Here is a 25661-nt window from a genome sequence, read left to right as displayed (position 1 = left end):
TTTTTTTTTTTTGGTGTTAAGTTTTAAGTTCTTTATATATGCTGGAGATTAATGTTGTATCTGAGGTGCATGTGGTAAAGATTTTTTCCCATTCTGTAGGCGCTCTCTTCGTGTTACTGATTGTTTCCTTTGCTGTGAAAAAGATTTTTACTTTGATTTCATCCCATTTAGTGATTCTTCATTTTACTTCTTGCGCTTTAGGAGTCTTAAGAAAGTCAGTTCCTAAACCAACATGGTGGAGGTTTGGGCCTACTTTTTCTTCTATTAGGAGCAGGATCTCTGTTCTAGTGCCTAAGTCTTTGATTCCCTTAAGTTGATTTTTGTGCAGAGTGAGAGATAGGGTTTTAATTTCATTTTGCTACATGTGGATTTTCAGTTTTTGAGCACCATTTGTTGTAGAGGCTATCTTTTCCCCAATGTATGTTTATGGCATGTTTGTCTAGTATGAGATAACTGTATTCATGTGAGTTTGTCTTTGTGTCTTCTATTCTGTACTACTGGTGTACATATAGGTTTTGGTGCCAATACCTTGCCATTTTTGTTACTATGTACTATGGCTCTATACTACAATTTAAGGTCTGTTATTGTGATGCCTCCTGCTTCACTTTTCTTGCTAAGGATTGCTTTGGCTATTCTGGGTCTCTATTTTTCCAAATGAATTTCATGATTTATTTTTCTATTTTTATGAAGAATGTCATTGGGATTTTAATCAGAAATGCATTAAATCTATGTAATGCTTTTGGTACTATGGAGGTGGTTCACTGAAGGAAAAACCAATCAAAAAGGAAAAACAAGTCAAGTTAAATAACAAAAATAAACAAATATAGCTGGAAATACAAACCATATCTCAATAGTAACCTTAAATGTTAATGGCTTAAACTCACCAATCAAAAGACATAGTCTAGCAGATAGGATTAAAAAAAGATACTTGAGAATCAACTTACAAAAGAGGTGAAAGATCTATACAATGAAAACTATAGAACCCTAGCAAGAGAAATCAAAGAAGACCTTAGAAGATGGAAAGATCTACCTTGCTCATGGGTAGACAGAATTAATATTATCAAAATGACCATACTACCAAAAGCACTATACAGGTTTAATGCAATTCTGTTCAAAATCCCAATGGCAGTCCTCATAGAAATAGAAAAAGCAATCATGAAATTCATCTGGAAAAATAAGAGACCCAGAGTAGCTAAAGCAATTCTAAGCAGGAAGAGCGAAGCAGGTGGTATCACTATACCAGACCTTAAACTATACTACAGAGCAATAGTAACAAAACCAGCATGGTACTGGCACCAAAACAGGCTGGTTGACCAATGGTACAGAATAGAGGACACAGAGACTAACCACAAAATTATAATTATCTTATATTAGACAAAGGTGCCAAAAACATGCACTGAACAAAAGATAGCCTCTTCAACAAATGGTGCTGGGAAAACTGGAAATCCATATGCAACAAAATGAAATTGAACTCCTATCTCTCACCATGCACAAAACTTAACTCAAAATGGATCAAGGACCTAGGAATTAAAACAGAGACTCTGCCTCTAATAGAAGAAAAAGTAGGCCCAAATCTCCATCATGTCAGATTAGGCCCCAATTTCCTTAATAAGACTCCTATAGCACAAGAATTAAAACCAAGAATAAATAAATGGGATTGAATCAAACTAAAAAGCTTCTTCTCAGCAAAAGAAACAATCTGTGATGTGAATAGAGAGCCTACATCCTGGAAGCAAATTTTTAACCCTCACACATCAGATAGAGCTCTAATCTCTAGGTATATAAAGAACTCAAGAAGCTAAGCACCAAAAAATAAATCAATAAATGGGCCAAGGACCTGAACAGACACTTCTCAGAAGAGGATATACAATCAATCAACAAATATATGAAAAAAATGCTCATCATCTCTAGCAATCAGAGAAATGCAAATCAAAACTAAGATATCACCTCACTCCAGTCAGAATGGCAGCTATTATGAAGACAAACAACAACAAGTGTTGGCGAGGATGTGGGAAAAAAGGTACATTCATACAATTTTCCAAATTGGCTGCACCAATTTGGAAAGCAGTATGGAGATTCCTTGGAAATCTGAGAATGGAATCACCATTTGGCCCAGCTATTTCCCTTCTCGGACTATACCCAAAGGACCTAAAAACAGCATACTACAGGGACACAGCCATATCAATGTTTATAGCAGCACAATTCCCAATAGCTAAACTGTGGAGCCAACCTAGATGTCCTCCAATAGATGAATGGATAAAAGAAATGTTGCATATATACTCAATGGAATTTTACTCAGCAATAAAAGAGAATAAAATCATGGCATTTGCAGATAAATGGGTGGCATTGGAGAAGATAATGCTAAGTGAAGTCAGCCAATTCCCAAAAAACAAATGCCAAATGTTTTCTCTGATATAAGGCGGGTGACTCATAGTGGGGTAGGGAGGGAGAGCATGGGAGGATTAGATTAATTCTAAACAGAGAAGAGGGTTGGGAAGGAAAGGGAGGGGGAAGGGAATTGGCAAGGATGGTGGAATGTGATGGTCATCATTATACAAAGTACAGGTATGAAGACTTGAATTGGGTGTTAACATACCTTATATACAGAGATATGAAAAATTGTGGTATATATGTGTATTAAGAATTGTAACGCAAAAAAAGTACACATGTACAATGGCATAAATTGGTGTGAACATACTTTATATACAGAGATATGAAAAACTGTGTTCTCTATGTGTAATAAGAATTGTAATGCATTCCACTGTTGTGTATTTAAAAAAATCAACTAAAAAAAAAAAAAAAGAAATAAGCAGGTGCAAATTGCCTATAAGCATTTTGTGAGTCTAGATGTTTGGGCCTAAGAAGATACTATGTCAGGCACTGCAACATTATATCCTCATGAAATGACCAGGAAGATATAACAATTCAAAATTTGTAATTACCTAATCACATAGCTTCAAAATAGAAAAGCTAAAATAAATGAATCAAAAAGGAGAAATGTATAAATTTATGATTATACTGTTTTAACATATTTCTCAAATATAACAAGCAAATAAATGATACAGAAGATTTAAATAACACAATTAACAAATCTGAACAAACTAACATAAACCATATAACATTCTTTAAAAAGCTACAGAACATTTTCTTTTTCTCAAATACATATGAATTAGTTACTGACCATAGACTGGCCCACATAGTTAATCTAAAAATTTCAAAATAGTGAATCAAAATATTTCCCCAAATTACAGAAGAATTAAATCAGAAATCAATGAAAATGAGAAAGTTCCCATAGTATTAAAATGTAAGGCTGGGCGCAGTGGCGTATGCCTGTAATCCTAGCAGTTTGGGAGGCTGAGTCAAGAGGATTGCGAGTTCAAAGCCAGTCTTAGCAATGGCGAGGTGCTAAGCAATTCAGTGAGACCTTATCTCTATTTAAATAAAATACAAAAATGGGCTTGGGATGTGACTCGGTATTCAAGTGCCCCTGAGTTCAATTCCCAGTACAAAAAAAAAAAGTATATGATAACCATTAAACTAAAATATAAAAAATGAGTAACAATAAAAATTAGAAAATTATTTTGAACTAAATGATAATAAACATACAAAATTAACATTTGTGAGATAAAGTTAATGTTATTTTGTGAGGAAAATTAGTGACTTTAAATGACTTCAAATATGAAGCAAAAATATCTGAAAAATAGTGATTTAGATATGAACTAAGTTGTTTTCCCCTAAGACTTACGTAGAAGCCCTAGTACTCAATGTGACTGTATCTGGAGATGGAGCATTTATGGAGATAATAAATTTCTTTTGTCTAAACCATCTAGTCAGTGGTACTTTGTTTTGGCAGCCTGAACAGACTAATACAGTATTGATCTTAAGATGTTAAAAAAATAATCAAAGTAAATCTAAAGAAAGATGACATAATATAAAATAAAATAGAGTAAAACTGGTGAAACTGAAAATACATGTATAAAAGATATCATCAAAGAAACCATGATTTTCTTGTGTAAAAAAGCAACTTATAAAATTGATAAACCTTTAGCAAAATTAATCAAGAAAAAGAGAAGGCACAAATAAACAATCCCAAGAATGAAAAAGGGCATCACCATAAATATATTCAAAATTTTAAAAAGGGTATTATGAATATATTTATGTCAACATGTTAGAAATTTCCAATGAAAAGATCACATTCTTAGAAAAACATAAAAATAAGGATAAACAGAAAAGTGAATTGTCCTATATGTAAAAATAAAATAGAGTTCATAATTCAAAACCTTCCTACAAAGGCAACTGCAGGCAAGCACTGCTTGGCTTCATTAGTAAACTCTATCAAACATCCAAAGAGGACATCATATTGATTCACATCAATGTTCTAGAAAATGCGATTAAGTATTTCTTAAGATTTTTAGTAAGCCAAGAATGCCTTGATATCAAATTATGAAGAGGAAATTACAAGATAGGAAAGTTACAAGCCAATATCCTTCATGAATATTCAAACAAAAAGTTTTAAGCCATTAGCAAGTCAATTCCCAAAATGTGAAAGCGGCCTAATATTAAAAAACTAAATCATATAATCCATCCTCAAAATAAGATAAAGTCCCAAAGCCACATAATCATTTTCAATAGATAAAAATTGAAAGCATTTAATTTTTTAAAAATCAGCAAACTACTAGGAGTAGAAAGCAATTACCTTAATTTGATACAGGGCTGTTAATTCAAAAAAAATAGTAACAACAAGAACAACAACAAAACCCTAGAACAAAAAACACACTTAATAATAAAATTGTCCAGTCTCCTTTCTAAAAGAGAAATGAGATAAATCACTGGCCTATTGATAGTCAGGAACAAATAATAATAAAAGGGAAGAAAAACATTAGAATAGGATCAAATTAAGATGAATTCTGAAGGACAAATATAATTTTAAGAAAATATTTTCTGAAAGTCCTTTATGTTATTAGAAAATGTTTGTATAAAACCTTATTATCTGAACTTGCCACTAAGAAATAAATTGTTAACAGTATACTTAATGGACCCTTAAATGTTTTCTACATAAGCAGTTAAATCTAAGATGACTGTCAGGGCAAATAATTTATCTCTTTATGAGGTGAATGCTGAAAGCACTTCTGTAAGCAAAGCTTTATCTTTTACAACTTAGTAGAAGCATATAGAGATGTGGACAAAATTAGACTACTTCTGGTTTATAATATTTCTGGATAAGATAAAGCTGGACAGAACTCACTTTTTTTACAATGAACATAAGGGAGGACTTCTATATAGTTTTGTTTTAAAGGAAGAAAAGTTTTGCATGTTTTTACTGGAGTAAATCTGAAAGATCCTGCTTCTTTGGGATAAAACTAGTTCTTTCTGGTTTCCAACTGTATTTAGCTTCTGGTTAGATTAAAAAAAAAAAAAGAAAAAAAGAAATAGTAAAAGAAACAAACAAACAAATAAAAAAGAGCCTAAATACTATATTTTAAATCACTGGCAGTTATTTTACAAATATAGGACAATTCTTAAAATCATCAAGGCTGATAATAATCTTTTAAAAAACACACAGACACAAAAAACCAAAAAGAGTTCTGAGAACACTGTAATAATCAAACTAACACTTACGTCCTTTTGTGTTACTTCCCCATGGCTTTTTCCACAACTCCACTTTAATTTTCTAGAGCCCACTGGATCAGCCCAGGTATAAAACACTGCTTTTCCAGGAGGAAGGGAATCTTCAATATCACTGAGACAACTGTTAAAAGTAGCAAAAATAGGTATAAAGTTAAATGCAACCAGATAATATATCAAAAATACAAGATAATATATAATTCTTAGCCCATTGAGATTTGTAGAAATTCTGAATTAGACAAATTTTCCTTATATAATGAAATAAGCAATCTCTAAGAAAATATTTTAAGGAAAGCATCTCACTTAGGAAATAAAGATCTTCAAGTTTGAAATGAATGTCAATTTTTGTTTTAATTCAAATTATGGAAAAAATTTCAACTATTTTATATGATTCATACTAAATCTAAGAGAATTTAACTGGCAACTGTTCCCTAAGTGTTAGTTACTGTGGCAAAAACAGGTGTAGCTTAGATATTTTTAAAATAATAAGATGTGAGACACAATATAAGAAATTCAGCTCATTCACAAAAAGATTTCAATAAGAAAAACAGAAATTATTTAATCAAAGAAGTAATAAATTAAAGTTTTTCTGAGCCAAATAAATTTACCCTGCAGATTAAAAGACTTCACTGGCTATCAGATAATATTAACGAAAACAGAATATGATCCTATGCCTATTTAGTAAAATATTTAAATTTAAAAAAAAAAAGGGAAGAGAAACCCTTGTAAACATTCAGAAAAGTCAGTTACTTGCAAAGGAATAAAAATGAGCTTTTAGAAAAAAAATTCTATAAATTAGTGAGAAAGTTCAAATATACAGACAGAATGCTATGAAATAGAAAGTGAGCCTTCACCAGATACTCAATCTGTCAGTGACTTGATCTTAGACTTTCTAGCCTCTAAACTGTGAGGAATAAATTTCTGTTATTTACAAAAAAGTCCAAATAGACTAAGACAGAATTTATGTTTTTTTATAATATAATTAAAAAACAAAACAAAACAGGAAGTATCCTTTCTCAATATCTCAAACAAATGAGACAATGATAGACAAGGAGGACTTCTAGGTACTTCTTAGACTAGTTCTATGGTCCCTATTCAATACATGTTTGATTTAAATCAATTATTATAAGTTTTACATTTGGAAGCGAAAGAAAAGTATAAATACACTAACAGATATGGGTCCATTAAAAAGTAAGAGATGAAAACAAAATACTCAGACACAGTAAATTCAGGATAACCTGGAACCACTAAGTAGTGGAACATAGAGTTGCATAAACTACAGTAGCATCAAGAGGGTATGATATCACACAAAACTGAAATAAACAATTTTAAGATTAGTCCTATACCATCAACCTTGAGTTTTGGTATTTAGGAAGCAGTTCTTTTCCCAAACACTTTAGCAAGAAGAGGATATCTGAAAAAAATCTAAAATTTTATAATTACATTATGCTTATTAACATATGAAAATTTCAAAAAGACCAAATTCTGAGACTCTGAACAAACCTTGACATTTTTCAACAGGCTAAAAAATGATCCAATATGATATGTCAAGAGATTTGTAATGTTTTGAACAACTAATAAAAAAAAAAGAAATAAGACGCAGAAAAAAAAAACAAATAAAAAATGATCAAGCTTTGGCTATACTAAACTCTTCATGATTCTTTCTTTGAAGCATTTGAAAGTAAATTATGAAGTTGGTTTGATCCCTACAAACTTGAGTATACCTTTCTTTAAAAGTAGGACATTGTTTCTTATAACCACAATACCATTATCTATGTTTATATTCATGAGAAATCATTATAAATGTCTCATTACCTAGATTCGGCTAATCAGGAGTTACCATATTTGTGATAATCTTCTTACCTTTGTTGGTACTGAACAAGATCATTTTTAGTGTGATTTATTAACAGGAATGTAGCTGCTCCATCATGGTAATCTGAAAATGTAATAATGGTTGAATGCTCAGCCAAATTAACTTCTGCTATGATACCTCCAAGCTAAAAGAAAGGAAAACAGTCTTTAATGTGATAATTTCCCCAAGATTATTATTAATAACATGTAGTAATAAAATTATTCATAACTTGATAATTTGGAAGACAATTTAGAAAATAAGCATTTTATATTGCATTTCTGGGAAACAATGAATCCTTTTTGTATGCAGATTTGTGGAATTCTAGATCGCCTATCTAGCATCCTAGGCACTCCAACTCACTTTCTGTGTAATAATTAATTTATCTTATATTTCTCTTTTTTAAAATTTTTTAATTTTTAAAAAATTTGTTCTAAGGCTGGGGTAGTAGCTCAATGGTAAAGCGCTTGCCTCGCAGGCTTTAGACACTGGGTTTGATTCTTAGCACCACATAAAAATAAGTAAATAAAATAAAGATACTGTGTCTATTTGCAACTAAAAAATATATATTTTTTAATTTTGTTAAATATTTCTTTTTTTTGGTACCTTTTCCCTTTTAAAAAGAAATGTTGGTTCATTTTTAGGGAGAGGGGAAAAACAGATAATTGTTTTAAAGAGTAAAATAAAATACTAGTAAATACACAGTAGCTTTTTCAAAGATTCTTGTGAAAAGATAACTTACCTCATTATTCAGACGCAATAAAATACAATTTTCTTGCTTGTTAAAATATATCCTTTTTGGAGGACCTTCACTCCTTTCAACTTGAATAAGAAGTTTACTGCCAGCATCCTCAGGCCAAAAGGGGATACACTAAGAACATATATTACATATATTTATAAAAATAAACAGATCTTATCAAAAATACTTATATTGTTGTAATAAACTCATCATAGTAGTAAAATAAACTTCAAAAAATCTCTGTCAGCTGGGCATGGTTGCGAATGCCTATAATCCCTGGGACTCAGCAGGCTGAAATAGGAGGTTCTCAAATTCAAGGTCAGCCTCAACAACTTAGTGAGACACTGTCTCAAAATTTAAAAAAGTAAAATAAATAAGGGCTGGCAATGTAGCTCAGCAGTAAAGCCCCCTGGGTTCAATCCTGAGTACCCAAAACAAACAACAACAAAACCACCAAACTCTTTCAACATTGTTATTAGGTTGCTTAGCTGAACAGCTATAAACTGTCAATTTAGAAATGGGTTATCACTTTCAAGTACTAAAAATACAAGCAGCAATGAGTAATTAAGTTGAAGAGCAAAGATAAGTAGGGTGCTTGGAAGAAAACAGACTTCTTTCAGAGAAATGTTGAAAAATCAGCAACTAAGCTGAGTCAGAAACTAGGAAGCAGATGTTGAGTTTAAAGCAAAGGTTCATTTAATTACTAAAAATATAAATCATGTTTGGATATTATTTGTTAATTAAGTATAAGTACACACTATTGATGAGTCAGAAAATGTAATTAGGCTCTTAATATTATTAAGAGTAAAAAAGTAATCTAAAATTCATAGAAGGAAAGAAGCTTGGAATCTCAAAACAATTGGACATCTGTGATTTGGAAATCAGGCTAAAGACAGAGGAGACAGTGAAGGCACCAGAAAAAAAGACTGGAGGACAGAAACTGGAAACAAAGACAAGAATTAAAAATACAAGATTGAGAACTAGCCTTCTCTATAAACTATAGTCAACTCCATCTTAGGTCCTGACCAGATTGGTCACTTGATTAGTCATGCAGTGTTTTCAAAGAGCCTTTTCATGTATGATACCTGATCTTTATCATATATGACCTGGGACAATTCTTTTTTCCCCTTTTTAGTTGTACATAATGGTGGGATTTGTTGTTACATATTTGTACATGCACACAATGTAACAACAGAATTTGACCAGTATCATGCCCCAGTACTTCCTTTTCATCTCCTCTTCCCTTCCCTTAACCTCCCTTTGATTTTCATAAGATACTCTCCCCTACACAAACATCTTTTTTTTTTTCTCTTTCCTCTCTAGTTTCCATAATGACAGAAAACTTTCTGAGTATGGCTTATTTCACTTAAAATAATGTTCTCAAGTTCCATCTATTTTTCTGCAAATGACATAATTTCATTCTTCTTTATGACTAAATAAAATTCTACTGTGTACATATACCACATTTTCTTTATTAATTCATCTAGTGACATACAACTAGGCTGATTTCATAGTTTAACTACTGCAAATTGTTCTGCTATAAACACAGGTATGCGTGTATCTCTACAGTATACTGACTTTGATTCTTAAGGATAAATACTGAGTAGATGTATAACCATGTCATATGGTATTCCTACTCTTTTGCGGAACCTCCATACGGATTCCCATAGTGGTTGTACTCATTTGCAATCCCACCAACAGTGTAAAAGTAATCCTTTTTCTCCATACCCTCTCCAGCATTTATTATTTTTGTATTCATGATGGCTTCCATTCTAACTAAAGGGAGATAAAATCTCAGTGTAGTTTTGACTTGAATTTTCCTAACTGCTAATGATCTAGAACATTTTTTCATGTATTTGTTGGCTATTTGTATTTTTTCTTTTGAGAAGTATTTGTTTAGTTCTTTTGCCCATTTATTAACTGGGTTATTTGGGTTTTGGTATTAAGGTTTTTGAGATCTTTATACATTCTAGATATTAATCCCCAGTCAGAAGAACAGAGAGCAAAGATTTTTCCCAATTCCATAAGCTATCTCTTCACAGCTTTAGTCATTTACTTTGCTGTGCAAAAGCTTTCTACTTTGATGCCAATCCATTTATTAACTCTTGGCATTATTTCCTGAGTTTTACGGATTGTACTGAGAAAATCGCTGCCTGTGCCTATATGTTAAAGAGTTGACCCCACATTTTCTTCCAGGAATTGCAAAGTATCTGGTCTAATTGCTATGTCTTTGATACATTTTTGAGTTGATTTTTGTGCAGAGTGAGAAATAAGGAAATAGTCTCATTCTTCTACATGTTGATAATTAGTTTTTACCTGGGGACAATTCTGTAGTAAAACTGAGCTAAATGTCTTAGCTTGTTAAAGTCGGTTTTATTCAACCATGAAAGGTAGAATTAGTTATTGAACAAGGTTAAGGATGTAAGAGGTTTACTATGATCCCCCCCCCATCCCGTCAAGACTTCCTGTATCCTAGCAGGTACTTACCCGGGAGAGTCAAAATAGAAACAATACAACTAATCCAAGCATATTTCTTGTGAAGAACTGAAAAGACTAAAAATGCTGTATATTTTGGACATCCCCAAGGCTATAATTCCTTGACAGCCTTGGCTTAATACTTGAGTTTAATAATGTACAATGTATTGAGCTTAATAATGTATAATGTATTTAAAACTGTGAGGCCTCTTGAGGCTCAATAAAGTGCTAACGTTTTTGTCTTTTGTAGAAGGGAAACAGAGAAATATAGATAAGGTTAAAAATCAAAAACAGTGATAATCATGAGTATTTTTCTTTCTTTTGGTGCTGGGGATTGAACCTAGGTGCATTTCACTACTGAGTCACATTCCTAGCCTTTTTTATTTTTTGAGACAGGGTCTCACCAAGTTGCTTAGGCCTTGCTGAGCTGGCTTTGAACCTGCAATTTTCCTGCCTCTGCCTCCTGAACCACTGGGATTATAGGTGTGCGCCAACACGCCTGGTGAGTATGCATCTTAATATGATAAGGTTGATCAGTATGAGTCAAATTAGAAACATGCTTACAGTCCCAGCTACTTGGGAAGCTGAAGCAGGATTGCTTGAGCCCATTAGTTTGAAACAAGCTGCACACCTGTAATACCAGTTACCTGAGAGCCTGAGACAGGAAGTTCACAAGTTTGAGGTCAGCCTTGGCAAAATCCTCAGCAACTCAGAGAAACCCTGCCTCAAAATAAAAATAAATATAAAAGGACTGAGGATGTAGTGCAGTGGTAAAGTACTGGTTTCAATCTCCAGCACAAAAAAAAAAAAAAAAAAATTAAAGTCAGCCTGAGCAACAAAGTGAGACCCCATTCCCCTATCAAGAACAAAAAGCCAAACAACAAAATTAGAACTTAAAAAATTCAACACATGAAAGAAAATTTATTTCTTAGGCTGAAATGATAAACAAAAACAAAAAAAAAAGCAAATTTTAAAGAGTCATTAAGCATTTGAGATTGAAATTAATGTAAATATGAACTAACTATTGAAAGACATTCTACAGATAAGGTTTTCATAGGATAATCAAGACCTGACAATATCTGAGAGACACAGATACATCAAGACAGAAATGTTATCACAAAATCACGGAAAAAATATGTGTAAGAAAAACATAAAACTAATGAGATTATGTGGAACACTCACAAAAATAAATCATATATTAATTCAGTAAGCATGTTTTGAAAACATGCTATGTTTAATCTTTGACCAAAACCCTCCTAAAGCTCCCCATTTCACTCGGTTAAGGTAAAGTCCTTGTAAAGGCTTACAAAGTTCTGTATAGTTATCCTTCATTACCACTATGCTTTTCCTCTACTATTTTTCCCTCTCCAGTATCACTGGCCTCTTTTGATATCCCTCAAACGTGTCAAATACCTTCCCTCTTTAGAATCCCTATTCTGGTTTATCCTTCTGTGTCTAATGCTTTCTCCTCAAATATTCCATCAGGCCTCACAAGGCTAACTAAGTAGCCTCCCCGTTCCAGAGTTGGTACATAGCCAGAACACTGTGGTTTCAAAGACAATCCCCCTCATTTCTCCCTCACACAATACTTTTAGATATACCTGCATTTCTAGCCCAGGCACTTTCATTTGGAGGTCTCTCTATCTGGGCCCATGAGCAGAGGAGTTCCTCAGAAGCCTCTGCCAGAGGTTTATCTGAGAAGAGGAGAAGCCCTGAAAACTCTTTCTCAGTGCTCAGTATTTTTCTACTCCTGCCCTCTTTCATCCCTCAGGTTCATAAAACTGCCAAAGCCTTTTGTTAAGGAGCCCTTCAACAGGGAGACAACCCCAATGTCTGGGCTGATCCACTTCATCCTAGAAGGGGAATGTTCCTAGAAGGGAAAATGGAACAAGGGGATGTAAGTGCCCTATCTGGTTTATTTAGCCTCTTGCTTGGACTATTCAAAGTAAATGATTAAAAGTTTGACTGTGTTAATTCATTCTGGCTTGTTGTCTTAATCAATTACTCCTATATTTGTCAGCTCAGCTGAGCTCTTGACAGCTACTCTCTCATTTCCTGCAAGCTTTTGTTCAAAGGTGACTTCAGTGAGTTCTGATCACTTCACTAAAACTAAAGGTCACTCCTTGCTCTTCAGAATGTTTGATATTCCTTATCTTACTTGATTTCTATTTCTCTCATTAGACTTGTAACTTTCTTATACATTTTATTAACTGATTAGGGTATTATTGATTTATTGTTTTTCTTTGTACCCACTGAATTGTAAACTACCAAAGACAGAAACCTGATATTTTGTTAACAGATGTAATGCAAGTCACATAAAAAGTACATGGTAAGGAGCTGGGGCTGTAGCTCAGTGGTAGAGCACTTGTCTGGCACGTGTGAGGAACTGGGTTTGATCCTCAGCACCACATAAAAATAAAATAAAGGTATTGTGTCTACCTACAACTAAATATTTAACAACAAAACAAAAACAAACAAAAAGTCCATGGTAAGTATTCACTGAAAGAATGAACAGAATTGAAAAAGGTGGAACTTCTGGAAATGAGAAATATATTTAAATAAAAAATCAGTAGTTTAAGTCATAAATAGCAGTTTAGACACAGTAAATTAAAAAAAAAAAAAACAAGAAAGAGATATACAAAGTAGAACTCATCCAGAATGTAGCAAAGAGTTAAAGACATGGAAAAGACAAAAGGAATATTAAGATATATAAGATACATGAAGGAGAATCTGAACATCTAAAATGTTTGAATAAAGATGCAGTAGGAAAATAAAAACAGACTAAAGGAAAAGCAATATTAAAAGACACATAAGTTTCAAGTTTTATAGAAAGTAAATATTCTATCAACCTAAGTCAATTGTTTAGAATCTTTTATGTAGATCTGACAGCAAATGATGGTACACAATCAAAATTTCATAAGTTACTTCAAATAATTTGAAGGAAAGTTTGGCTTAATCTACTCTGTATGAAGGCAATTCTAAAAGAGAAAATAAATCATTTCCTCCTCTTTGATGCCTCTATACCTTAACTAATTCCATTAGTATATTTAAACTATATTTAACTGAACAAGCTATGCATTCCTATAGAGAAAGGTCTAGTTTTTGATAATTAAATATTGAAAGCCTAGTACAAATACTCAATAAAAGTTCATGGAACTGATTCAAAATTGGGGTGGGGGAGGGTTAAAATTTCAGGCATCTAACTTCAAAAAAAGAGAATTCAAAGAGGTACATTTTTGAAATTCATCTACCCACCTGCTCCAATTGAAGAGAGAGCCATTTATCACTTCCCTCTTCAGCCACTGATATATGATATTTGCTCTTGTTTTTAATCATATAAAAAGGAGTAAATGTCACAATTCTGGTAATGTTAAAACTGCTAAGGTTTATAGTGACACCAACCTAAGGGAAAAAAATTAACAGTTAAAGACTGTTATATTATTATAATATCCTTATAAACTTTTCTTAAGTAACCAACAGATATTTTAAATAAAAGTTGCTTGAACGCAGAATGAACTTACTTGATATTCCATTTTTGGGCCTTTGCATTTAACGGCTCCATGACTACCAACAGTATCAATTGAAAACTGATCTGACAACCCACTATCAGTTACCATAAGCTGAACCTAGGAAAAAATATTTTAAAGATATTACAAGTACCTTTAAAAATTTTTACTTAAATTGACAATTTAAAACTTTTTTTGCATAAACTAAATATTACATTAATACACAAAACCTTTCTCAACATTAAATGTTAAATCTACTTAACCTCATGTACAAATGTTATTTCTACCTAAGTTTCAAAGTACTTTAGTGCTCCAAATAGGAATCATAAAAGAGAGAAGAGCAAGAGTAAGAAAAAAGTTACATACCTTATTGGTATAAAAAAAGTGATTTGGCTGAAAAGAAAAGAGAACTGGCTTTTTGTAATTAGGTGGATGCTTTCGATGAATTCCATCTGCTTTGTATTGTAACATTCGGCCAGTTTTATTGACCATCCAGTATGGACTATGAAATGCCACGATTGCCTGACCAGTGTTGTAAGTCATGTGGATAGCAATATCTAAATCAGTCTTTTCCATTTCTGTAACACAGGTAAAACTGATGAAACTAATGTCTTGTTGATTAGATTTTATATAAAATTCACTTTTCCAATCATGATTAAGATAATCAAGCAATTTTAAATGTAGTTTGGTTTTATCCACTTGTTCAGTATAAACCTGGGCTGAATATCCTTCATTGAGAGTAAAAACTGTATTTTCAATCCCCTGTAATGAAAAAATACAATAAATTTTGAAATGTCTGAATAATCATCCAAAAGTTCTATTTTATTATTTTAATGCTATACAAAAAACTCTTGAAATAACAATCAGAACCAGTTAGAAGACCTACACTGAAGTTCTAACTTTGCCAATGATGAAAACCTCTGTAAAATATGGAATCTAGACTTGAGTAATTGATTTGTAAAATGGTTTAAAAACTACTTCAAAGACTCTTGTGAAGAATAAGCAGTAGGAAACTTCATTGGAAATTATATGTGAAATATTATAAATATAATTAGTAAAACAAAAACATCTACAAGTGATTATAGTTTGAAAACTACAAATTAACAAAAAACATAAAAAGCTAATGCTAATCCAAAATAATAATCTTTTTTTTTGTTAATTTTTTTTTATTGGTTGTTCAAAACATTATAAAGCTCTTGACATATCATATTTCATACATTAGATTCAAGTTGGTTATGAACTCCATAATCTTTACTGCCTTCCATTTCTGATGTGTTGTTGTTGTTCTGACAGCTGCGGGGAGTGACCCGAGGGGTGCTCTATGATCTAGCATTTTTAATTTTTTAAAAAATTGAAACAGGGTCTCCTTAAATTGCCCAGGCTGGCCTTGAACTTATAATCTTCTTGCCTCAGCTTCTCATGCAGCTGGGATTATAGGCCTGTGCCACAGTGCCAGGTTCCAATCTTGATTTTTACCAATCCATTCACACATATCCAACAACTATATTACATCTTATGTATCCCTCAAAACTGTTCATTGCTCTCCAACCATGCTTCCATTACCTGAATTCCTATCTCTATGACCTCTAAGTTTGAGTCTCCTAACCACACTTTCCTCTTCTATTCCCTTTTCCCATACTTATATAAATTGTCTTTATAAAAATTGATCACATCCTTTGGAAACTGGCAGACAGAATATGATTCCAAGAGCATCAAATCAAAAATTTTATAAGAATATAAATGTAAATAGTACATCTATGTATCTTACCAGTATTCTCAATATTTCTTTCCTGGTTTCTTATTACAATTAATATTGTTCATAACATAAGATGAAGGAATCTCTTCATCTTAAAATTTTTAATTAATTAAAGCAAAATATCAGCTACTGTTTCCTTATATGCTAAATAATATTTCACACACACAAAAATGATGGTGGTTGATGGTGGTGGTGCTGGAGTGCCTCTTAGTCATATGCTAAATTCTTTATGTACACCAACAAATAATTTCCCCATATCCTAACCATGCAAGTATTATTCACATTTTATATACTAGGAACAAAATATTATAAAATATAGCCTAAGAACATACAACTAGCAAATGGCAGAGTTAAAATACAATCTCAAATCTGACAGAAAAGTGCAACTAACTATCTGTCACTCATGTGGTAAACAGATATTCTTTAACCACAGATATGTCAACTCCCTTCAGCAAAGAATGTATTAGAAAGTATAGGAATATAATAACTCAAAAAGCAAAATGAATCTAGGATAAATATAATGAAAAAGTACTTTCTTTCATGTGATAAGTTTGAAAAATTGATTATTTATATGAAATCTATGATGGAGATATTACTTTTATAACCTTATGAGAAAACCATACTTAATCTGCTAAAATAAATTTGAGTATTTAAGGGAAAAAGCACCTTCAGAGGGCAAACAACTCTTTTAGGGAATTAGCATTAAATATAATACAAAGTAGACAGCTTTTCTGCTTATGTATAGTACTTAAATGTTATTTCAATATTAATTCTCATATTCATTTCAAAAATTAGTATTCATCTTTTAAACAAATGATATATGAAATATACATGCAATATATTGTCTAAAACAAGTGATCTCATCAAATGATTATATGCAATTTTATTATCTCCATATTCTAAATTTTTAAGAGAACTGCATATTACTTTTGTTAAGTTATTTTATAAATGGCTTACCACAGTTGTGCAAATAATTTGTATTAGGCTTAACAGACTTCTAAGGTAAATTAGTGAAAAGTACTTTAATTCATCATTTTATACATGATTAAAACATTTCTACTTGAAGAATATCTGTTAGATATTCTTTATTACTACTATATAACATTTACTAGAACTTCAAAACAATTTTTATTTTTCATAATTTTAAGTAACTCAAGCTGCAAAGTCAGACAGGAAGACACAGACACACACACATACACACACACACACACACACACACAAACACACATAAAATAATGATATCCCAAATCAAAAATACCTCAATATAATAAGCAATTTTATAAGGAAGAAGATTTCGAAGTAGGATGGGTGGCCACAAATGCATTATATAAGGTAAGTCCCAACCATCTTGTGAATATACTGACAGAGATGTCAAACTATCTTTTTCAGGGACGATATTAATAATAAATGATTTCTTAGAAGGGTTTGTAGATCTACATTTCTTCTTAAGAAGAGCTCCATCATTTGCTATAATTTCTTCAAAGTCAATTGGTTCACACTTTTGATAGTCCTCATCTTCTGGCTTCAGAAAAAGAAATGATCTGCATAAAAGATTAAACATTATAATTTAAAATGCCTTGAGAGAAATAGATGAACTCTAGATAGGGCAGAGGGTTGGGAGGAAAAGGGAAGGGGTAGGGGGTTAGCAAGGATGGTAGAATGTGATAGACATCATTATCCAAAGTACATGTATGAAGACACAAATTGGTGTCAACATACTTTATATACAAACAAGGATATGAAAAATTGTGTTGTTTATGTGTAATAAGAATTGTAATGCATTCCACTGTCATTTATTTTTTATAAAATCAATAAAAAATAAAATAAAATGCTTTACATTAAAAAACTATGATTACAGCTTTAGAATAATGAAATTATTTTGTTCCATATTGTTATAATAAATATTTAAGTTTTTGTATATTTTTTAGCCCTAGGTAATATCTTCTTAACTTTCTGGAAATCCATTATGTTATTTGGCTTTTAAGAAGAGAATATTTTTATTACAAATTTACTATTTTAAAAGTGTACTTATAATAACCAGAAAATACACAATCATACCAACCATATATGCAAGGCTAAACACGTACAATCTCTTGTGTATTTTACTGAAAGAAGTTGGCTTTATGTCATCTTAACAAGAAGTAAATGTCACAACAGTGATCATAAAATTTAAAAAATTCTATTGAAAAATCATCACAGGCTTTTTAAAGTTAATGAAAGTTTTTGAAATAGTATGGAGATTCCTCAAAAACTAGGAATGTAACCACCATTTGACCCAGTTATCCCCTTCCTCAGGATATATCCAAAGAAGTCAAAATTAGCAGGCTACAGTGACACAGCCACATTAATGTTTACAACAGCACAATTAACAATAGCTAAGCTATGCAACCAACCTAGATGCCCATCAACAGATGAATGGATAGAGAAATTGTGGTATACACACACACACACACACAGAGTGAGATATTATTCAGCCATAAAGAAGAATTAGTTTATGCCATTTGCTGTTATATGGACAGATCTGGAAACTATAATATTAAGTGAAAGCCAATTCCCAAAAAACCAAAGGTTGATACTTTTCTCTGATATGTGGATGGTAACACATAATAAGGCAAGAAGAAGAGAAGAATAGTTCAGTAGTATACACAAAGGGGAATGAAGAGAAGGGAGGATGTTTAGGAACAGGAAGGACAATAGAATGAATCCGACATAACTTTCCTATGTACACACACTACAGTGAATCTCACCATTGTATACATCCACAAGACTGGAATCCTAATTAGAATAAGATATATTCCATTGTTGTATAAATATATCAAATGGATTCTATTGTCCGGTAGAACTAAAAAAAAAACAAGTTTTCTACATATATTTGCAGAAATCTGGGGCACAGATATGGAGGAGTAGGTATAAGAAAATGATGACAGAATCCTGTGATACCAAATGATTAATACTTATATTTGAATATTGCATTCTGTATTTACATTTCAACAATACCTTTAGGCATAATAATGCTTTATTTAAAGAAATTTTAAGAAGATGTGTTCATTTATTTAGCAGTACTGGGATTGAACCTAGGGCACTCTAACACAGAGCTACATACATCCTCAGCCTTTTATTTTTATTTATTTATTTATTTGTTTGTTTATTTATTTATTTTTGTCTCTTTTTTTAAAAATTCTAATTTGTTATATATGACAGCAGAATGCAATACAATTCATATTATACATATACAGCACAAATTTTCATATTTATGGTTGTACACAAATTTTATTCACATCATTCATGTCTTTATACATATACTTAGGGTAATGATGCCCATATCATTTCACCATCTTTTCTATCCCCACACATTTGCCCTATCTAGAGTTTGTCTAATACTCCCATGCTTGCCCTCCCACCCCAATAGGAATCAGACTCCTTATATCAGAGAAAACATTCAGCATTTGGTTTTTTGGGACTAGCTAACTTCACGTAGCATTATATTCTCCAACTCCATCCATTTACCTGCAAAGGCCATGATTTTATTCCTTTTATTGCTGAGTAATATTCCATTGTATATATATGCCACATTTTTTAATCCATTCATCTACTGAAGGGCATGGAATCTAGGTTGGGTCCACAGTTTAGCTGTTGTGAATTGTGCTGCTATAAACATTGATATGGCTGTGTCCCTGCAGTATGCTGTTTTTAAGTCCTTTGGATATAGACCCAGGAGTAGGATAGCTGGGTCAAAGGGTGGTTCCATTTCCAGTTTTCTAAGGATTCTCCAAACTGTGTCCATATTGGCTGCAACATTTTGCAGTCCCACCAGCAATGTATGAGTGTGTCTTTTTCCAAACATCTGCACCAAGATTTACTGTTGTTTATATTCTTTTTTTATATGTGACAGCAAAATGAATTACAATTCTTATTACACATATACAGCACAATTTTTCATATCACTGGTTGTATACAAAGTATACAAACACCAGTTTGTGTCTTCATACATGTACTTTGGATGATAATGTCCATCACATTTATAACCCAATCAATAAATGGGCCAAGGACCAGACAGACACTTCTCAAAACATGATATACAATCAATCAACAAATATATAAAGAAATGTTCATCATCACTAGCAATTAGGGAAATTCAAATCAAAACTACTCTAAGATTTCATCTCACTCCAGTCAGAATGGCAGCTATTATGAAGACAAACAACAATAAGTGTTGACGAGGATGTCGGGGGAAAAGGTACACTCATACATTGCTGGTGGGACTGCAAATTGGAGCAGCCAATAAGGGAAGCAGTACGGAGATTTTTTTGGAAAATTGGGAATGGAATCACCATTTAAACTAGTATCCCACTCTTTGGTCTATACATACGCAAAGGACTTAAAAACAGCATACTACAGGGACACAACCACATCAATGTTTATAACAGCACAATTCACAATAGCTAAACTGTGGAGCCAACGCAGTTGCCCTTCAATAGATGAATGGGTAAAAATAATGTGGCATATATACACAATGGAATATTACTCAGCAATAAAAGAGAATAAAATCATGGCATTTGCCGGTAAATGGATGGAGTTACAAAAGATAATGCTAAGTGAATTTATCCAATCTTAAAAAAACCAAATGCTGAATGTTTTCTCTGATATAAGGAGGCTGATTCATAGTGGGGTAGGGAGAGGAAGCATGGGAGGAATCAGTTAGAAATGATGGTGGAATGTGATGTTTGTATTCTTAATAGATGCCATTCTGACTGGAGTGGGATGAAATCTTAAGAGTACTTTTGATTTGCATTTCTCTAATTGTCAGAAATGTTGAACATTTTTTAATATACTTGTTGATTGATTGCATATCATCTTCTGAGAAGTGCCTGTTCAGTTACTTGGCCCATTTATTGATTGGGTTATTTGGTTTTTGGTGTTTAGCTTTTTGAGTTCTTTATATACCCTACAGATTTAGTGGTCTATCTGATGTGTGAGTGGTAAAAGTTTAGGCTCTCTTTTCACCTCACTGATTGTTTCTTTTGCTTTGAAGTTTGAGTCCATCCCATTTATTGATTCTTGATTTTATTTCTTGCACTATAGGAGTCTTATTAAGGAAGCTGGGGCCTAATCTGACATGATGGAGACTTGGGCCTACTCTTTCTTCTAATAGGCACAGTGTGTCTGGCTTTAATTCCGAGGTCCTTGATCCACTTTGAGTTGAGTTTTGTGCATGGTGAGAGATAGGGGTTTTATTTCATATGAATTTCCAGTTTTCCCAGCACCATTTGTTGAAGAGTCTATCTTTTCTCCAATGTACATTTTTGGTGCCTTTGTCTAATATAAGATAACTGTAATTATGTGGGTTAGCCTCTGTGTCCTCTATTCTGTACCATTGGTCTACAAGTCTATTTTTGGTGCCAATACTATGCTGTTTTTGTTACTGTTACTCTGTAGTATGGTTTAAGGTCTGGTATAGTGATGCCATCTGCTTCACTCTTCTTGCTAAGGATTGCTCTAACTATTCTCGGTCTCTTATTTTTCCAGATGAATTTCATTGACTGCTTTTTCTATTTCTATGAGAAATGCCATTAGGATTTTGATTGTAATTGCATTAAATCTGCATAGTGCTTTTGGTAGTATGGTCATTTGGACAATATTAATTCTGCCTATCTAAGAACGAGGTAGATCTTCCCATCCTCTAAGGTCTTCTTTGATTTCTTTCTTTAGCATTCTGTAGTAGTTTTCATTGTATAGATCTTTCACCTCTTTCATTAATTTGATTCCAAAGTATTTTCTTTTTTTAGAGGCTATTATAAATGGGGTAGTTTTCCTTGTTTCCCTTTCAGTGGATTTGTCACTGATAAATAGAAATGCCTTTGATTTATAGGTGTTGATTTTATATCCTGCTACTTTATGGAATTCATTTACTAGTTTTAAAATCTTTCTGGTGGAACAATTTGGATATTCTATGTATACAATCATATCATCAGCAAATAGTGCTAATTTGAATTCTTTTTTTCCTATCTGCATCCCTTTAATTTCTTTCATCTAACTGCTCTAGTCAGTGTTTCAAGAACGGTTAGATAGAAGTAGTGAAAGAGGGCATCCCTGTCTTGTTCCAGTTTTTAGAGGGAATGCTTTCAATTTTTCTCCATTTAGAATGATGTTGGCCTGGGGCTTAGCATAGATAGCTTTTACAATGTTGAGGTATGTTCCTATTATCCCTAGTTTTTCTAGTGTTCTGAATATGAAGGAGTGCTATATTTTGTCAAATGCTTTTTCTGCATTTTGAGATGATCATAGGATTCTTATCTTTAAGTCTATTGATATGATGAATTCCATTTATTGATTTCTGTATGCTGAACCAAACTTGCATCACTGGGATGATCCCAACTTGATCATGGTGCACTATCTTTTTGATATATTTTTGTATTCAATTTGCCAGAATCTTATTGAGAATTTTTACATCTATGTTCATTAGAGATATTTGTCTGAAGTTTTCTTTCTTTGCTTGCTTTGTAATCAGGGTGATACTGGCTTCATAGAATGAGTTTGGAAGTGGTGACCATTTTTCTATTTCACAAAATAATTTGATGAGTACTGGCATTAGTTCTTCTTTAAATGGCCTGTAGAACTCAGCTGTGTATCCATCTGGTCCTGGGCTTCTCTTGGTTGGTAGGCTTCTGATGACATTTTCTATTTCATTGGTTGAAATTGATCTGTTTAAAGTGTATATATCATCCTGATTCAATTTGTGCAAATCATATGACTCTAGAAATTTGTCAATGCCTTCAATATTTTTTATTTTATAGGAGTACAGGTTTTCAAAATAATTTCTAATTATCTTCTATATTTCTGTAGTGTCAGATGTGATATTACCTTTTCATCATGTATGTTAGTAATTTGAGTTTTCTTTCTCCCTTTTGTTAGCATGGCTAAGGAGTTGTAAATTTTATTTATTTTTTCAAAGAACCAACTTTTTGTTTTGTCAGTTTTTTCAATTGTTTCATTTGTTTTGATTTCATTGATTTTAGCATTGAGTTTAATTATTTCCTGTCTTCTACTGCTTTGGGTGTTGATTTGTTCTTCTTTCTCTAGGGCTTTAAGATGTAATGTTAGGTTATTTATCTGGTTCCTTTTTCCTTCTTTAAAGGAATAACTCCATACAATGAACTTTCTTCTTAGTATTGCCTTCATATTGTCCCAGAGATTTCAATATGTTGCATCAGTATTCTCATTTACCTCTAAGAATTGTTTAATCTCCTCCTTGATGTTTTTTGCAACCCATTGTTCATTCAATAGCAATATTAGTTAGTCTCCAGGTGTTGGAATAATTTTTATGTTGTCATTGATTTCTAATTTCATTCGATTATGATCTGATAAAATGCAGGGTAGTCTCTTTCATTTCGTTTTTTTGTATTTGCTAAGAGTTTCTTTGTGGCGTAACATATGGTCTATGTAGAGAAGGATCCATGTGCTGCTGAGAAGAAAGGTATTCACTTGTTGAAGAATTAAATATTCTATATATATCAATTAAGTAGAAGTTATTGATTTTATTATTGAGTTTTATAGTTTTTGTTCAGCTTTTGATTGGAAGATCTATCCAGTCGCTAAAGAGGTATGTTAAAGTCACCCTAAATTACTCCGTTGTGGTCTATTTGAGTCTCTGAACATGAGAAGAATTTATTAAATGAGCAAAGTTGATTCATTGTTTGGGGCATATATATGTATAATTGTTATGTCTTCTTGGGCAGTATGAAATGACCTTCTTTATCCTTTTTGATTAACTTTAGCTTAAAATCTACTTAATTGATATGAGGATGGAAACCCCTCCTTGCTTCCAAAGTCCATGTGACTGGTATGATTTTTCCCAAACTTTCACCTTCAGTTTGTGGATGTCTTTTCCTATGAGTCTCAGGAGGCAGCATATAATTAGGACTTTTTAAAAAATCTAATCTGCTAGCCTATGTCTTTTGATTGATGAGTTTAGGCCATTAACCTTCAGGGTTATTATTGAGACATAATTTGTGTTCCCAGCCATTTTTGTGCTTAATTTAACTTGATTTCTCCTTTCACTATTTTTTCCTTTAGTGTAACACCTCCCTCTGATGATTTTCATTGTTGGTTTTCATTTCCTCTTCATGAAGCATTTTGCTGAGGATGTTCTGTAGTACAGGTTTTCTAGATGAAAATTCTTTTAACTTTTGTTTATAGTGGAAGGTTTTTATATTATCATCAAATATAAAGCTTGATTTTTCTGGATACAAGATTCTTGGTTGGCATCTATGTCTTTCAGAGTTTCGTATATGTTGTTCCAGGATCTTCGAGCTTTCAGGGTGTGGGTTGAAAAATCTGTACATATCCTAATTGGTTCCCCCTATATGTAATTGGATTCCTTTCTCTTGTGGCTTTTAATATTCTCTCCTTATTCTATATGTTAGCCATTTTCATTATAGTGTGCCTTGGTGTGGATCTGTTGTGATTTTGGTGACCTGTAAGACTCTTCTAGTTGGTTTTCCAATTCATTCTTCATGCTTGGAAAACATTTCATTGAATAGATTGTTCATTCCTTTGGTTTGGAACTCTATACCTTTCTCCATCCCAATAACCCTTAAAGTTGGTCTTTTTATGCTATCCCATATTTCTTGAATGTTCTGCTTATGGTTTCTTACCATTTCCACTGTGTGGTCCACTTTCTTTTCAAGATGAGATTATATATATATATATATATATATATATTTAGTTTTCGGCAGACACAATATCTTTGTTTGTATGTGGTGCGAACCCGGGCCAGCGCGATACCGCTTGAGCCACATCCCCAGACCAAGATGATATATTTTGTCTTCATTGTCTGAGGTCCTGTCTTCCAAGTGGTGATGCTTTCAAATGAATTTTAGTTTGGTTTATTGTTTCTTTCATTTCAAAGATTTCTGTTTTCTGCCAGCCGTGCAAGCACCGTACTCAGGGCTGAATTCTGGGTTCGAGATGGGGGAAGGAAGTGGTCCATCTCGGTTCTCCACACCGGTCAGACCACAGAGGAGGCCAGCAGCGACCATGTTGGAAAGCTGACGTCACCATCCCTGTTTTCAACTGACCGCAGCGCATTCAGCCATAGAACAGGTAATTTCAGGCTGCAATTCGCCTGCGGCTTGCAGACAGATTGCTAGGGTTCGGTGCCTGGGTGCTTCTTAGAACCTGATCTTATCGGAGCGAACACCGAGCGCGGGGCGGCCGAGTTCCGGCTCCCGGAACCGTCCCGGAACCGCCCTGAGACATGAGAAGAATTTATTAAATGAGCAAAGTTAAAGGGCTGTGGAGCCTGCGGAGGCTGCTTCTTGGACCCTGCTCCTATCAGAGCATACACCAAGCACTAAGCGGCCGAATTCCAGCTCCCGGAACTGAGCCCGCGGGGACTGCTTCTTGGAGCTTACGCTTATAGGAGCTTACACTGAGCACGGAGCGGCCGAGATCCGTCTCCCGGAACTTCCCTGGCCTGGGGCTAGGAGCCCGCGGAAACTGCTTCTCGGTACGGGTCCTGCTGACGGCCGGTCAGGACTCACCCGTTGCTTTGGTTGCCCGGCAAGGGGAACGAAATGCTGCCATTCACATAGGATACCAACATGGCAGAGATCTGATGTCAGCAGAAAGCGGCGGAGGAGAGAACTTCATCAATACCAGCGGCGACAGAAACAGTTGGTCTCCTGGTAGGGGGGGTGAGGCACAGACACC

General features: G+C 33.2%; 1 protein-coding gene across 1 annotated transcript in view; it reads right to left on the bottom strand.

Annotated features, from left to right (window-relative positions):
- The window catches only part of Vps13a (vacuolar protein sorting 13 homolog A), a 236593-nt gene that overhangs the window by 87308 nt on the left and 123624 nt on the right, over positions 1–25661 (bottom strand). Inside the window, 7 exon segments of the mRNA XM_048806784.1 lie at positions 5620–5749; positions 7489–7622; positions 8217–8345; positions 13944–14090; positions 14210–14314; positions 14561–14956; positions 17209–17491. Of these exon segments, the coding sequence (XP_048662741.1) occupies positions 5620–5749; positions 7489–7622; positions 8217–8345; positions 13944–14090; positions 14210–14314; positions 14561–14956; positions 17209–17491 (1324 nt within the window).

The sequence above is a fragment of the Marmota marmota genome, unplaced genomic scaffold (assembly GCF_001458135.2).
Source record: "Marmota marmota marmota unplaced genomic scaffold, marMar, whole genome shotgun sequence".
Classification (NCBI taxonomy): Eukaryota; Metazoa; Chordata; class Mammalia; order Rodentia; family Sciuridae; genus Marmota; species Marmota marmota.
Note: the sequence above shows the minus strand (reverse complement) of the source record. Positions and strands in the feature narration are given on the sequence as shown.